The 15,542-nt window shown below is 36.0% G+C and overlaps 1 protein-coding gene across 1 annotated transcript in view; it reads left to right on the forward strand.

The window, feature by feature from the left end:
• Nucleotides 1–15,542, forward strand: part of LOC122788681 (broad substrate specificity ATP-binding cassette transporter ABCG2-like) — a 512,925-nt gene that overhangs the window by 330,279 nt on the left and 167,104 nt on the right. Inside the window, exons 8-9 of the mRNA XM_044055576.1 lie at nucleotides 2,296–2,424; nucleotides 10,311–10,600. Of these exons, the coding sequence (XP_043911511.1) occupies nucleotides 2,296–2,424; nucleotides 10,311–10,600 (419 nt within the window). The remainder of the gene's footprint in view (nucleotides 1–2,295; nucleotides 2,425–10,310; nucleotides 10,601–15,542) is intronic.

The following is a 15,542-nucleotide window of genomic DNA, read 5'->3' on the forward strand; positions in this document are numbered from 1 at the left end:
CAGTACAGGAATGAATATTTACTGTTTGTATTGTGGCTTATAAAATCCAGTGTATGACCTAGGATCAAGTGAATGCAAGCAATGTAAAGATTTCTTTTTGATGAATAGTTTGCCATGTGGAGTTTGCTAATAACATTTGTGGTCCTAAAGCTTTGAACATTTGTTTGAACTTTGAGGTGATTTTTTTAAAGGCTGAGGCCACTCCAATTAGAATTCAAACTCAAAAGACCACTGTTGGAGGAAATGAGTGAAGAGTATAAGAACAATCGGATACAGTGACTGCAGACAATGTAATTCCAAGCTTTATGTTAATAACTATATGCCATAAGGTTACGACATTCTTTCTTGGTAGAATACAGAAGAACTGTGTATGTAGGAAATTAAGAACTTGTTCAGATCATTGGTACAAAGTTCAAATGTTCACTTGGATGGGAAGTTACAGCAGTTGTAGCTGTGAATACAATTTACTAATGTATATTCTAAAACATTGAATTCATTTAAAGAATTTTTTAGGAGTTTCCCTTGCTTTTAATTTCTTATTCTTTTGTTAGTGGTCTTAATCGTTCTTCTAGGTACTGGATCTGTAGTTCTCCTTGAGGCGTCCTGCCTTTCTCCATAGCTAAAACAACAACCAAAAAAAAATTAAATGAACAGTAAACAACAAATGAAGAATCCACTTAATTTTCACTTGATTTATTGTACCTTTAGCACTTCGGCAAACGCCTTCAAGGAGTATAAAACATTACAAAATAAGCAGTTTAAATACCCTAATAAACAAGACAATTAATCAATAAACATTAATCAATTATCCAATGAACATTAAAAATCAAATTAAATTAAAAGCCTCCAGTTACATTCTACATTTCTCCACAGCTACACTGTTCTGTGAGTTGTTCCTCAGAGACAAAAACATATTTCTTAACTGTCTGCTAATTGTGCTTTAAAATACCAAGTTTTAAGCTAATGTAATAGGATGCATAAATTCTAATTCTCATTCAAATGTGGTGTCTTTAAATTACGGTTTCCAGAGTTCAGTTTACTCTCCTAATCAGCCATTGTACCGTCAGTGGTATGATGATGTCATTAGAACCACAACTTGATGCATGTGATGGTTTCACTTGTCTTTGGAAAAGTCTGACTTTGAAACAATGATCAGATTATGATTCAAAATTTCTTGTTTGGTACTAAACGTAATAGGAAAAATCATGGAAACAGAGTGTCACTGGAGTACTTTTCCCTTTTCTGGAATCGTATGACTCAGTTACTGGTTTGGTTGCATCATGGACTTGTGTGCCCATGTTTGTTTTTGGTAGTGAGGTACTTTGATGCGAGTTTCCTTCCTCAGCTGCTTTGGGTATCTGGCAGCTGGATGCATGCTCAGTTATGAAATGAAAATGTCAGTTTGGATTGTCATCTGTAGGGTAGTCAATAGTTAAAGGCTGAACAACTTACCAAAGGGAAGTTTTTAAGTTTGTAATTTTTGAGAAAGTTAGTTCAACTCCAGGTGTGTTATTCTAAGGCATATTGTTATAAGTGAATCATTGCAGCTATATATCAGTGGTGAGGTACCTAATTATAAGTAGGTAAGCCTGGACATATTTTAGATGTATATCACAGAATATGCTTTGTAACCTTGTAAAAGTGTTATATGCTGAACTTCAGTGCTTCCTTTTAGGTTTTGAAGGACAGAAAACATTCTGCTACTGTCAGTGAGTGACAATGCTGAGAGATTTCTCTAGAGGAAACTGGAATCCTTGTAAAGGTCACTCCATCTGCATTGGCATTGCTAGTTCCTTCCATTTACCAACTTATGAAACTGAGACCACCTTATTTGTTGATTTTGCTACCTCTCTGGGTTTCACCATGTTTAAAAGCTAGTCCTTTTTTCAGAAAACTTGCCCTTGGAACAGACCTGTTTGGTGAAATGGCAAATATTATATTCACAAACACACATGCACACACACACACAGAAATAAAAATTACAGTGAGAACTATGGTGTTGTGAGTCACAATTTTGTCAATAAAAAAGCACGTGACCTCTAGTGATGGAATTCAAACTTGGTTCTAGGTGACAGGGGTAGACCATTGACCAGTGCATTTCCTCATATACACATATGAGAATCAAAGACTAAACTGATGCATTTCATGAATCAATATATTATATTTATCTATTTTTTCAATTATTTTTATTTATTTATTTTTGCTTTTTGCAAAATAATTATTTTTGTTGCTCTGTCCAGCTAGACTTTCTAGATGAACTTTGTTTTTTTTTGTTGTTTTTTTTTTTTTGATCAGGTTATGAATGTGAATCCTTTAACAATCCAGCAGACTTCTTTCTTGATGTTATCAATGGAGATTCTACAGCAGTGACATTAAACAAAGAAGAAACACTAAAGGATGATATGTATGAAACCATTGATTCAGGTATTGGCATAAAGCAGATGTTTAATTTTTGTACTAAGTAACTTATTCAGAAAAAAAATAACTGCTAGCAGATGCAAACAATGTCTATAAATATTTAAGTCAGGAAAATGTGTCCATTGTGAACCAAGAAAACACAAATATCTCTTTTCAGGGGCATTCCAGGAGCACTGCTAAGTAGCTGACCTGGTCAGCCAAACAGATTGCAATACAAATTTGGAAGAATCAAAGCAGGACTATGGAATGAAGTTTATTAGCAGGACATACCCTTAATCCTCTTTGTTAAGCTGCCATGCAATTGTGTATTAAAATAATTAGTATTCTCAAAGGTAAACACCACTTCAAGTCTCTAAATGTATAGCTGCAAAGGTAGTCACAATAACATCAATGTCATTTAAACCTTGTACTAAGCAGATTTTAACTACCAAGCATGTTGCACATTTTGTGGTATATGGCAGCAGCTACATATTTTCATATAATTTGTAATTATGCCCATATTTGTTTGCATTTATTCAGCCAGTTGTGGCTGTACAGAGCCTCAGCAGAAGCCTTTCTCAAAGGAGATCTTGAAAGTACTAGAATAAAGTGTGATTGCTAAACAATTTACTGTTTTTTTTTATATGGTAAATTTAGAGCAGTTGTGCTTGATAACTTTCAGTTCGATATGTGGATCATTAGAGAAAGCAACGTACACTGATAGATAGATATAGATAGAAAAGATAGATAAATATAGATAATACACACACACACACACGTGTATATATATATATATATATATATATATATATATATATATATATATATATATATATATATATGTATACGGATATTATGCGGTCCAGTGGGAATGGTGAAAAAGTTAGTTAATTCTATTTCATTAATTATATTTTTCTCGCTGTGCAAACAGAATTTTGTGCAAGTTTATTGAACAATAGAGTTAAGGAATTTTCTCCTTTTCCTGCTGCTTTGCAATCATGGAGTCGCTAAATAGTTGTGGAGGTGTGTGAGGTAATGTGTCTTACTTCACTGTCTTCAAGTAAACATTGTCAGTTTAACTGTATCAATGAAATATTGTTTAACATTGTGTGCTGATGATGGCCTGTGATATATAATTCAACTTTGTTTATTTAGGTGTATTTTACCAAAGTACCATATGCAAATTAAGAATGAACACGAGTCACCACAATAATAATAGCACGTTTAGGAAAGGCAAATTAACGTTATAGCTCATCCCACTCCCTCATAAGCCATTTCAAAGAGATATGTTTTTAATGATTTATGGCAGCCAGCCAAGGTGGTGCACTCCCATAGCTACTGAAGTAGTACATTCCACAGGTGAGGAGCCTGATAAGCAAAACATGGATACCAGAATTCTCACAGCTCACCTCTGGAACAATCAGCAACCCCTGAGTGGCTGAGAATAGAGTCCAAGTCAGGATGTTATGGCACCACTAACTCTTTTAGATTAGAAGGACCAAAGTCATGTATGGACAGAAACACCAACATCAAAGCCTTAAAGATAGTCGTAAAATGAACCGGCAGCCAGTGCAAACTATGTAGAGCAGGGGTGAAATGTTGGTAGTGTGTACTACCAATAAATAACTTGACAGAGGAGTTTTGAACTAACTATAGGTGTTCAAGAGTATAGAAATTGTAGTAATAAAGCCGTGATGAGATTAAGCCATGAACCGCTATACTAAGAGATCAGCTTGAGATAAAAAGTGGTTTAGCTTAGAAGTGCTGCTTAAACAGAAACACGACAATATTACAACAGCTGAGGTTTGGTCCCTATTATTCAGCCTTTGGTCTAGGGTAGGACTAAACTACGCACATCTTTCCAACAAACTAAAGCTTATTTCCATCATAAAAATGTTATTTGGAATAAAGGGAGCACAGGAATCTTTCTAAGTAGCATGAATTGCCATAACCTCTGTTTTGGAGCTGTTCAGTTTCAGCACATTATTGAGAGCCATAAACATATGGCTTCAGGTTGATCTGCTAAGAATGTACCCTCTCCATTTCATGTTGAGGAAAGGAGGGATGTATTTGTGGGCATCACTATAGCTATGGTATGCAAATCCCATTTCTCTAATAAGATCTCCCAAAGTACGTATGTATATTGTGAGGAGTAATAGGCCTGAAGTTGAACCTTGAGGAACTCCACAATCCATTAGGTAAGATAAAGATTTCTTCAACCCTGAAGCGACACTTTGGAAATTACCCTGAATGTTCTGATGTAAACCAGTCTAAGATGATGTTGCAGAGACCACAGTAAGATTCTAAGTGTTTAATCAGTAGGCCTTGATCAACAGTAACAAAGCTGTTGGGAGATGCAGGTGGACCAAAACAGTAAAATCACTGGTTTATGGCCATCTGGAGATAATTAACATGTATCAGAGTACTTTCAGTACTATGATGAGTGTGAATTGTAGACTGAAATCGATTTAATGAGTGTATTTTGTAAAAGATAATTCTGTAACTACTTAAAAATAACATTCTCAAACACTTTACCTAAAAATTGAAGGTTAGAGATTGGTCAAAAATTGTCAAGAATATTAGGATCAAAAGCTAGTTTCTTAAGAGTAAGGATGACCATTGCTTCCTTCAAAGCCATTGGAAAAATCCCACAACACAGTGGCAAACCCATTATTTGATGGATCACTGGTCCCAGAACATCGAAACTAGTTTTAATTAATCTTGAAGGACAAGGATCCAGTCCACAGGTTATGGTAGTTGTTCAAATACCATATGTGTGTGTGTGTATATATACATATATATATATATATATATATATATATATATATATATGTATATATATATATATATATATATATATATATATATATATGTATATATATATATATATATATATATATATATATATATATATATATACACACACACACACACATATATATATACACACATATATATATATATATATATATATACTGTGTACCCATATATATATATATATATATATATATATATATATATATATATATATATATATATATATATACACACACACACACACACACATAACATATATATATATATATATATATACTGTGTACACACCCATATATATATACACACACACACACACACACACACACACACACACACACACACACACACACACACACGGGTCTACTTCATAACACTGACATTTCATAACATTGAATTTCATAACATTGAGACCATAACATTGAAAATTCAAAACAATGAAAATTCAGAACACTGAAAATGTGCTTCATAACACTGAAAACTACATTGCACAAGTAAATAAGATCCCCTCAACCTACAACACTTAACTAACACACATAATTTCTGCTACATTTCTGCACTCCCCATGTGACTCTCCAAGGCCCCATTCTCTTTGGCATCTATATGTCTGATGTGAATACAGAAATCAGAGGGCTGTCATTTACCACACTTGCTGACAATTACAAACTGGATATGATTATGAACTCTCTTACTTACACTCATATAGTCAAGCAAGGGGTTGACCAGAACAGTGTGTGTGGTATAATTACCATGAGCTGAAACTCACTGCCAAAAAATGCAGTGTTATATTTGGGAAGCTGGAGTTTATTAGCTCATACCAGGTAAAGTGCACTATTTCATAAAACTGACAGTTATTAGAGATTTGGGCACATTTGTTGATAATGAATTATCCTATGGCCACAATATGTCAGTCATGTTTAGAAAATCATTTCTGTATAGCATACTTAATTTTTAATGGTATCTTATCTATGTTCAAGGAAGTCTTAATTCTGCTATTTACATCCCTCAGTAGGCCTGTCACTGAATACAGTGCCTCTTTAGGTACGTATCTCTCCAAATGCCTTACACCACTAGAGAGTCCTCACAAAGAAAATCATTTGACTAGGCTCCCTAAGCTACCCAGCTAGACTAAAAGCCCTGTCCTAATATTCCATTTCAAACAGGCTCATATGTGGTGATCTCTGCCTAATCATTTGTGCTACGAAAGACCCTACCCTTTTGAATCTTCTCCATCCTCACAAAACCACAGGAATCATGAACACTTGATTCATAAACCTCAGCCTTCATCTGTACATAAACAGAACCTACTGGTGTTATAAATATCTAACCCATCAAACTCTCATTCTTGACTCTCTCTGCAAATTAAGGAGTATTGTACATTTTTTAATCTTCAGTTTGTTTTTATAAATACATTCTGTTTTTAATCTTATCCCTTTGGGCTGAGGCTGAAATTGGTCCGTTGTTCTCAGTACTCTACCCTAAGTAACAACTTAAATAAGTAAATAACCTAGCTACCATTAAGTCTGCACTTGACAAATGGATGGAAAATCATAATTCAGGCCTAGGGAATGCGGTATAGCTCGCCTTGATTAAGATGGCTAATATAACATTTTTTACTGGGTTATTTGGCTATTCCTGAAACCTAATAACCTATGATCTTTATACTTAGTGCATGACATCATGCTACACATTGCCATGCATCCACGTCCATTCCTGAGTGTAGGGACTTCTGAAAAAAAAAGATGCCTAATACTGATTTGTAGAAGAGGATTAAGCTTATCATAGGACCTGTCAAGAGGTTTCATTTCACAGATCAAGTAATGCATTAAGAATGTATGTTGTTTACTTCATGAGTTTATATTTTTTACAGAAGTATTGATAGTTGGGGTTGCATAAGTGACTTGTACATGCAACTAGAAATATTATAAAATGGCAATGTTATTTAAAAAAAAATATATATATATATATATATATATATATATATATATATATATATATATATTATAAGGATTCACTTTATAATCTCAAAATACTAAAATACCGAATTTTAGTATCTCAAAACTATAAAGCCAAAAGCCCAAAAAAACAACACCCACAACGACGAAGTTCAAAACCGCGATCATTCACATATACACACACCACCACACAAACAAGCACACATACAGATAGCAGGCTACACTTTGTGGTAACCTTTATGAATCCCCCTCAATATTTAAAGCTGCAAGAAAATCAGTAGGAAAACTAAAATGAAGAGGAAGAAAGTGTGAGTTATGCTTGTGTTGTTTGTTCACTCAGAATAGTGCACACTTAGTGTAGGCATTAATAAATCCCAGTCACTGTGGGATTAAGTTTCTTTGTTAGACTGGATGGAGGAGGCAAGTGCTGTCCACAGACTGGAGAGGTCAGAATTACTGGGGAATGGGAGCGTTTTAATCACCGTGCTCAATTTTAGAATGTCAGTGCAGTACCGAACACCTACATATTCATGCATCAAGGAACCATATATGCAAATGATAGGATCACTTTGCAGAGAACACGTCTCAGATTGAAAATGTGGTTGTATAAGCTAAGGATATAACAGCATGCTTTCCCTCTGCACCAGTGGGAAAACCTGGTCTAACAAAGAATGTATGAAGGGTCTTAAAAGTAAGTGACCATTAGAGTGTTACAAGATTTATCACCTTCTTCTGCAACTTGAAAACATTCATCTATGTATAGTTACAGATTCATGGCTTCAGAGCAATGAAACTATGCCCTCTATTCACAGGTGTAGTGCCTATCATGTCTTAAGACCTACTGGCAGTTGTGAGGGAATATCAGTATTTATCAAAGGATATAAGCACCTCAAGATAATTACCTTGGGACATCACTTTTGAACTCCTAGAAGTCCAAATTACCATAAACAAGACTAATTACCACTTAATACCTATCTATAGACCACACTCTATGTCACATTCTGAGCATGATAGCCATATTAAAACATTAGGAGAAATCCCTATTAAGACCAGCATCCTGTCACTGGGGGACTTCAACCATCCATCAGTAAGTTCTCTGACCTACATTGTCAATGGCCAGCATGCCAAGCACTTCCTGGACATTGTAAATGCTCGCTCTCTAAATAGTTAGCCATTCTACCTCAGTATCCTTGTGCTAGTCTTGACAAATATGGCCACTTCTTGCACATAACCAAACGTATCATCCTGCCTTATTCCTGATACCTAGGCAAAAGCTGTTGCAGTACTGTTACATAAGGGTGGTCTAACCAAAGACCCTGGTAACTACAGACCTATTAGTCTCACTAGCCATATATACAAAGCTATGTATGAAACATATGTCAGACCTCATTAATCTTGACATTGAAAATCTCTTAATCCTAAACCTTCATCAATTCAGCTTTGTTAAAGCACGGTCCTGCCTCTTAAACCTCATTAATTTCGTTGAAAAAGTAACTGAAGTGGTGGCTGGTGGTTATGCAGTAATTGCATCTTATTTGGATTTGGTCAAGGCCTTTGACACTGTTCCCATTGCAGATGTTATTGACAAACTTTTACATCCAAATGTAAATCCTTATGTTATGTATTAGCTAACTGGTTGTCTGACAGAATCCATGTGGTTAGAGTCACAGGGGCCACTTCTGAAAGCAAACAGGTTGCCAGTGGTGTACCACAGGCCCCTCTGTTTGGCCCTCTCTTATTTAGCATTTATTTCTTACACCTTCACACCAACATTCCTAGTCTGTTGTTATGTAAGCTTGCAGATGACTGTAAATTAGATGTCGTTATTTGATCTTTCACCGACTCACAATTGGAACAACATGGGTTAGACCATGTTACAAATTTGTGCAGTAATAATGGTCTTATATTAAATGTAAAAAATGTAGCATAGCTCATTTTAGTATACAAAACATTTCCGTATACCATACAGCTGATATAGTTGTAAGGGATCTAGGCACTAGTGTTGATAATTCTTTATTGTTTGACCATCGTATCTCCATAGTAGTTTGCAAAGCCTTCTCTATGGCTCATCTAACTTCCAAAGGCATCTTCACTAGATCCAAAGAAGTCTTAACTCCCCTTTACTTAAATCACATCAGAGCTATTATTGTATATAATTCACGTTTTGGCGTGTATTTGTCTAAACGTTTCTGTCAGCATGGAGACCTCAGAGATTGATAACTAAACAGATCAGTGGCCTCAAAAATCTTAGATATCAAGGCAGAATGCCAGGCCTCTCTCTGTGCCCAGATAAAGGAACTAAACCTTCATCAACAACTAAATAAGGTAAATTGGAGTGATAGATTCATATCTCAAGGTATCCCTGTCCTCTGGAGCAAACATTCACTACATGCCAAGCACAGTAGCACACTTGCTGCTTTCAAGGTAAGTCCAGGAAATTGGATGGGCAACTTCATTTATTGAGACTGGGGAGAACTTTTCAATAGGGTGTTTGGCTATGCTTTTAATGGTCTGCAGACTAATTGCCTAGTATGTACCTATGAACTTATGAAAGGACTGAAATGATTGGATTAAAGGAGGCAAAAAAAAAAAAAAGAAAGAAGTAGTGATGAGACTATAGAATTCAGCTTTTCAGCAATTTCTTTTCTCCAACAATGCAAGAAGTATATTATAAAATTCCATTCATTTTATAGTTTTTTGGTTCATTTCCCATCATCTAAAATAAAAATAAATACAATTTAGGTTTGTCACTTTAACATTTTCCTGTATTTACCATTTTATCCCTACCTCCCCATTCCTCCCACAGACAGCACCATGATGCTTCTATCAGATTTTCTCTGTCCCAAGAGTTGAACCATAGCTGTAGCATTTTCATCAGCATTCACACTTTGTACATGTGGGCTTGGCTCATCAGCTAGCACATACATCATATAAAGTATGCTGTCAAAAGGTATCTTGCATCATATTGTGTGTACATAATGAGATGGTACTGTCAGATAAAAAAATGCTCATGCACATAGTTAATATTTAATGGCTTTCTGACTTGGTGTTGACCAACAAAAATTGTGTGTGTGTGTTACTGATAGAATGAAATTACTTTACAAATAAAGCTGATATTGCCATTGGCTTGTTTTACTCTTACAGAAACAAACAAATCACAAAATCGTGAGGAATCTGGAGGAGAGAATGCTGACCCAGAGCACATCGACCAGTCCCTAGTGGATAAACTAAGTAATGAATATTTGAAGTCCTTGCAGTGTAGGAATACAGAAGATGCCTTGAAAGCAATTGAAAAGAGCAGTGGTGGAATAAAGAAAAAACGGACCATCTTCAGACAAATTACTTACGCTACATCTTTCCCTGTTCAGTTTTACTGGGTTGCACAGCGTGCATTTAAAAATCTAGTAAGGAGTCCACAGGCTTCAATTGCACAGGTAATTGAGCATGAAACATTTAGACTACACAATGCCCTTTGCTTAAAAGAGAAATTTACATTATGCTCCTAAGCATGCATTTTTAAAATTATTGTCTAACTTTACTACAGCAGAGAGTCGATTATCCGAACGTTGATTATCAAAAACATCAGTTATCCGAAAGCAGTCTTCCAAAGTTTTTGGCTAGGAAAAATCACAAAGTCTGAATATGTAAACATTATACGTTTTCACTTGTGCATATTTTTTGAGCTTGTAGCCTACTCTTGTGTGAATAATATTCTTTATTGTCCGCTGGAAACACTGAATGGTTGAAAGGCATGCAGAGAAAACAGGATTTTTGCAGTTTTTTTATATGCTTCAACGTATGTCTGATTATCTGAACAGTCTGAGTGTCTGAACTACCCTAGGTCTCAATTAGTTTGGATAATCAACTCTCTAATGTACTTAATTATGTGTGCAAGATTAAGAGTATTAGCTCAATGTGAAGTCATTCCAGGTACTTTGTATATGAGTGAGTTCATATCACTATACTAAAACAAACTGAACTACTAAAAAGAAAATCAGTCAGGAATGCTCCGGTAAAGCCTCAAAGTATTATTGCTTTTTAATCCAATGTGCAGTTTCGTTCAACTCCCTGGTTGAACTTCTTCAAATAAAAACAGTTCTCTCATACCATTTCATTTAAAAGCCATAATTAAAGAACACGTTTCCAAAACACCTATCGCAATGTTGCAATAATTAAAAGCATAATTAACACTTGTCCGCCCATAACCTGCAGCAATTAATGGGCGGAAACATGAATCTCACTTCTGGCAAAAAAATCAAAGTAGGAAAGTCATATATAAAAACATATATAAAGAAACCTAGTTAAATGTTTTAACCACAATACAAGTACAGGTACAACAGGCAACTCACTCACATACTTACAATACAAAGTAACACAACCATCTAACATATAAAACATTAAAATACGTTGATCTTCTGGTTAGATGTATCCACCTATTTTGAGTATCACTAACAGTAGAAGCCCTAATGATGAAATTGAACGAAGGAACATCATAGGGGAGGTGAGCTTGAATTCTGCTAACACGTTCCCCACGAGCTTGATCACCACTTTTTTAATTTCTCCAAGTCTTTTGGGTTTCTAATACCATGACGGGAATGGACCCCATTCCTAAGTCAAAGTACGATTAAAGTTCATGAAATTAGTATTGTCTCACCCTTTGATGTTAGCCAAAAGTGCTCTTCGCAGCACCCGCAATGTTCCCAGTAAGGACTCCTTCTGTAATTCGTACGGTGTTACATGAATTGGTAACATATCTAAATACAATTGTAAATTATTTTTTATAAGACCAGTTGCTCCTACTGCTATTGGAACTGTCTGGGTATCTTTCTTCCACATGGCTGTCATTTCTGCCTGCAGACCGAGCTATTTTATGACTTTGTGTCTCTCAGTACGCAAGATACTGTAGTCACTAGGTGTGGCGATTTCAATGATCAATGCTACTTTTGTCTTCTTTTCTTGGACCACTATATCCGGTTTTCTAGCATCTATCTTTTGGACTGTCGTTATTGGGTGATCTCATGTGATATAGACTTCATCATTTTCTATGATTCTCTGCGGCTCATGTTTCCAATGTTTTTCAGCAACTTCAGTACCATAATGTTTGCACAATCTTCAGTGTAATAATCTCGCCACATTATTATGCCTTTCAGTATACAGTCCCTCTGCCATTAGTGAGCCACAACCAGCAATAAGGTGTGTGACTGTTTCCAATTCGGTTCCACAAAACCTACATATGTCTGTTTCTCCCACGTGTTCAATGGACTTAGTAAACCACTGTGTATGCAGCCCGCTATCTTGGGCTGCCAATATTAACCTTTCATTTCTTGATGTAAATTCACCTCTCCTTAACCATTCCTGCATTCGTTCTTGATCAACATGAGGCTCTTCCAGAAGTTTTCTATACTTGCAACTATATTTGTTTTTTCCACATTTCTTGCCTTCTCTCCTGGTCCTTCACCTTATATTCATTCTTTTGTTTTTTAGCACATTCAGTTGCTGCCTGTTTTTTATCCACTTCTGGTTTGATTTCCATTCCTGCTTGACGTCAGTATGCTTCTGCTAAATTAAGCAGAGACGTCATCTTAGATTTATTCTCCTCATGTTTTAGAACTTTCACCACATTTGGATCTTGTGAGCTCAGTAGATATGTGTGGAGTCCCACAATTACAGATCTATACAGGTAATCATTTTCAAGGAGGCCCATCCCACTTTCAGAATGGGGAATTATATAATCTTGGTATACACTGATTTTTATTAATCATTTGGTGAGCATGAAGCATCATTCTTGTTTTAATATCCAATCTATCTAACACTTTTTGGGGCCAGTCAATCGCTCCAAAACTATAAGTTAGGACAGGAAGAGCAAATTGATTTATAGCTTGGATCTTGTTCCTAGGTGTCAGTGCTGTTTTCAGGATTAATTTAAGTCTTCTAAAGTACTCCTTACTAAGTTTTATTTGCATTTGTTCATGTTTTATTATAGGTTCATAGGTTTATACTAGGCTATCTGCCCTAAGGCATTTATAAGCCTAGCCCAAATTTTTGTGGCTTACGCCACCCCTTATATGAAAAAATACTGTGCCCATTAGTTTGTTGTGCCTCTGTCCAGCAGTGACACAGAGATGATTCCCGGGGTAAACCTACGATCTCCCATCCACAGGTCAAGATTTCTCTTGAACAGAGCCAGCAAGGTGCTCTGCCTCACATGGACCGGGATTTTATTCCACAGCATAGGGAGTCTCTGAGTGATAAATCTATCCCTCCAGCACGTCCTATTTATATCCGTGCTAAGGTTTAAGTCGCTTGCTCTAGTGGTATTGCTGATCCTTCATCAATTCCCAAGTATTTATACATCCCCTCTTGCTCAAGTTCTTTTATATCACATTCTTGTCCCAAACTAATGTTTTCCTGGTGCTGCAGTTTTCCTTTTTTAATGGTTGCTTTTGCACATATATCAAGACCAAATGACATTCCAATATCATCTGAAAAAGTTTTGACAACCTACAACTGTGCTTTCAGTTCCTCATCTGATGAGCTATACAATTTTAAATCATTGACAAAGAGAAGATGAGAAATCATCAGATTTTGTTGTTTTCTAAAAGCCAAATCATAGCCATGACCTAAGCTGTTAGATTCTTTCCTTTCTTACAGTTCTCCACTATTTAACAACAAATGATCCTTTGTTCAATATGACTTTCTTTTATTGCCCTTTTGTTCTACTGCCATAATTGAGTTCTTACTCATGGCTATATCCTCGTGTAAAGAAGTTAATACTTTAAGCCAAAAGTTAGGTATTGCATCTGGGCCTGGGGTTTTCCAATTAGAGGCTTTTCTCAACTTTGTTTCAATCTCTCTGGCTGTTATTTCATCCCATTTCATAGCCTATGCCTTTAAACTTCTTATTCTTTCTTTTACTTCTTCTATCCATTTAGCATCTTTGGTATGTTCCACAGGATCTTCATAGATACTTCTCCAAAATGTATCTACTTTCTCTTTTTTCGGCGGTCTATCAATTCCTTTTACCTTATTTCCCAATTCTCTATAAAACTTTTTTGGGTCATTAGTAAATTGCTTATTTTGTGCTTTTCCCTTATATTTATCTTCATATCTTCTGAGTCTTTCCGCCAGTTTTGCGATTTTTAGTTTGTTATCACAGCAAGAAGTTCTCCGGTTCGATTCTTGGCTGGGGTGCCTTCTGTGTGGAGACTGCATTCCTCCCTGTGGTCACATGGGTTTCCTCCGGGTGCTCCGGTTTCCTCCAACATCGCAAAGACATGCTGTAGGTGGATTGGACACTCTCTAAATTGGCCCTAGGTGTGAGTGTGTGCGTGTGTGTGCCTTCTGTGGAAGGTTGGGCGCCGGGCTGGCAACTCGATACCGTAAAAGCTCCACTGCCAATAATGAGCGGCCAGCTGATCCGCTGTGGTGACCCCTAACTGGGAAAAAGCCAAAGAAGAAGAAGAAGTTTGTTATCTCCAATATTGCATAATACATCCTTGTCTGTTCTAATACTGCACATTGCTTTTGTCACATATATCTTTCTTAATATTTTTGTTGATCTGTTCCCTCTTCTATAATCTTCTAACAATGACACTTCTTGTCTTAGCTGCTTTATAGTTTTCTCTATTCGCTATTTCCATGACGGTATTCGCTTTCTCCCCCCTTTTCCCTCGCTACCTTATGTTCTTGTGGTAGAATTTTATCAGTTATTAATTTAGCAGCACAGTAATATATTCTGTTTACTTCTGTTATATCACATGGATCTCTATGGACAGTCCTAATTACTGTGTTTATTTGTTTTATCAAGCTTCTGACTTTTGGGGTTTTATTAACCTTCTGCAGTCTATTTCTCTCATTGATCTTGATATATCTGTCTTTGTCTATTAAATCAAGCAACTCTTCTCTTAACTCATTTTTTTCCATACTGAGGGTACATCCCTTATTTTCCATTTCCTGCGGGCATTCTATAGAAAGTTCTATAACATCCACTTTCACTATGGATAGCCAGATGATTAAATACATCTTAAATATAAACTGGGATTTAATCAATAGTAATGCAGACTTGTCGTGTAGAATAGGGGACCCACCTAGAATTACACATAGGAGGGGTCCACATTTGAAGAACTTATTGGAGGGTAAAATATTAAGGAAGTCTAATTTGGGTGGCATGTCTAGATGTGAGAACTGTAATTTTTGCAGACATATCGGTGCAAGTAAATCGTTTGACATTAATGGCATGAATTATAAAATCAGGCATAAATTCAATTGCATTTCAAAGGCAGTTATATATTTAGCCAAGTGCCAGCAATGCCCTGCCTATTATATAGGCAAAACGGACCATAAGGTCCGTGAATGTATCTACGAGCCCCAGTATAC

This window comes from Protopterus annectens, chromosome 14.part0 (assembly GCF_019279795.1).
Source record: "Protopterus annectens isolate FY-2018-M chromosome 14.part0, PAN1.0, whole genome shotgun sequence".
Lineage (NCBI taxonomy): Eukaryota > Metazoa > Chordata > Ceratodontiformes > Protopteridae > Protopterus > Protopterus annectens.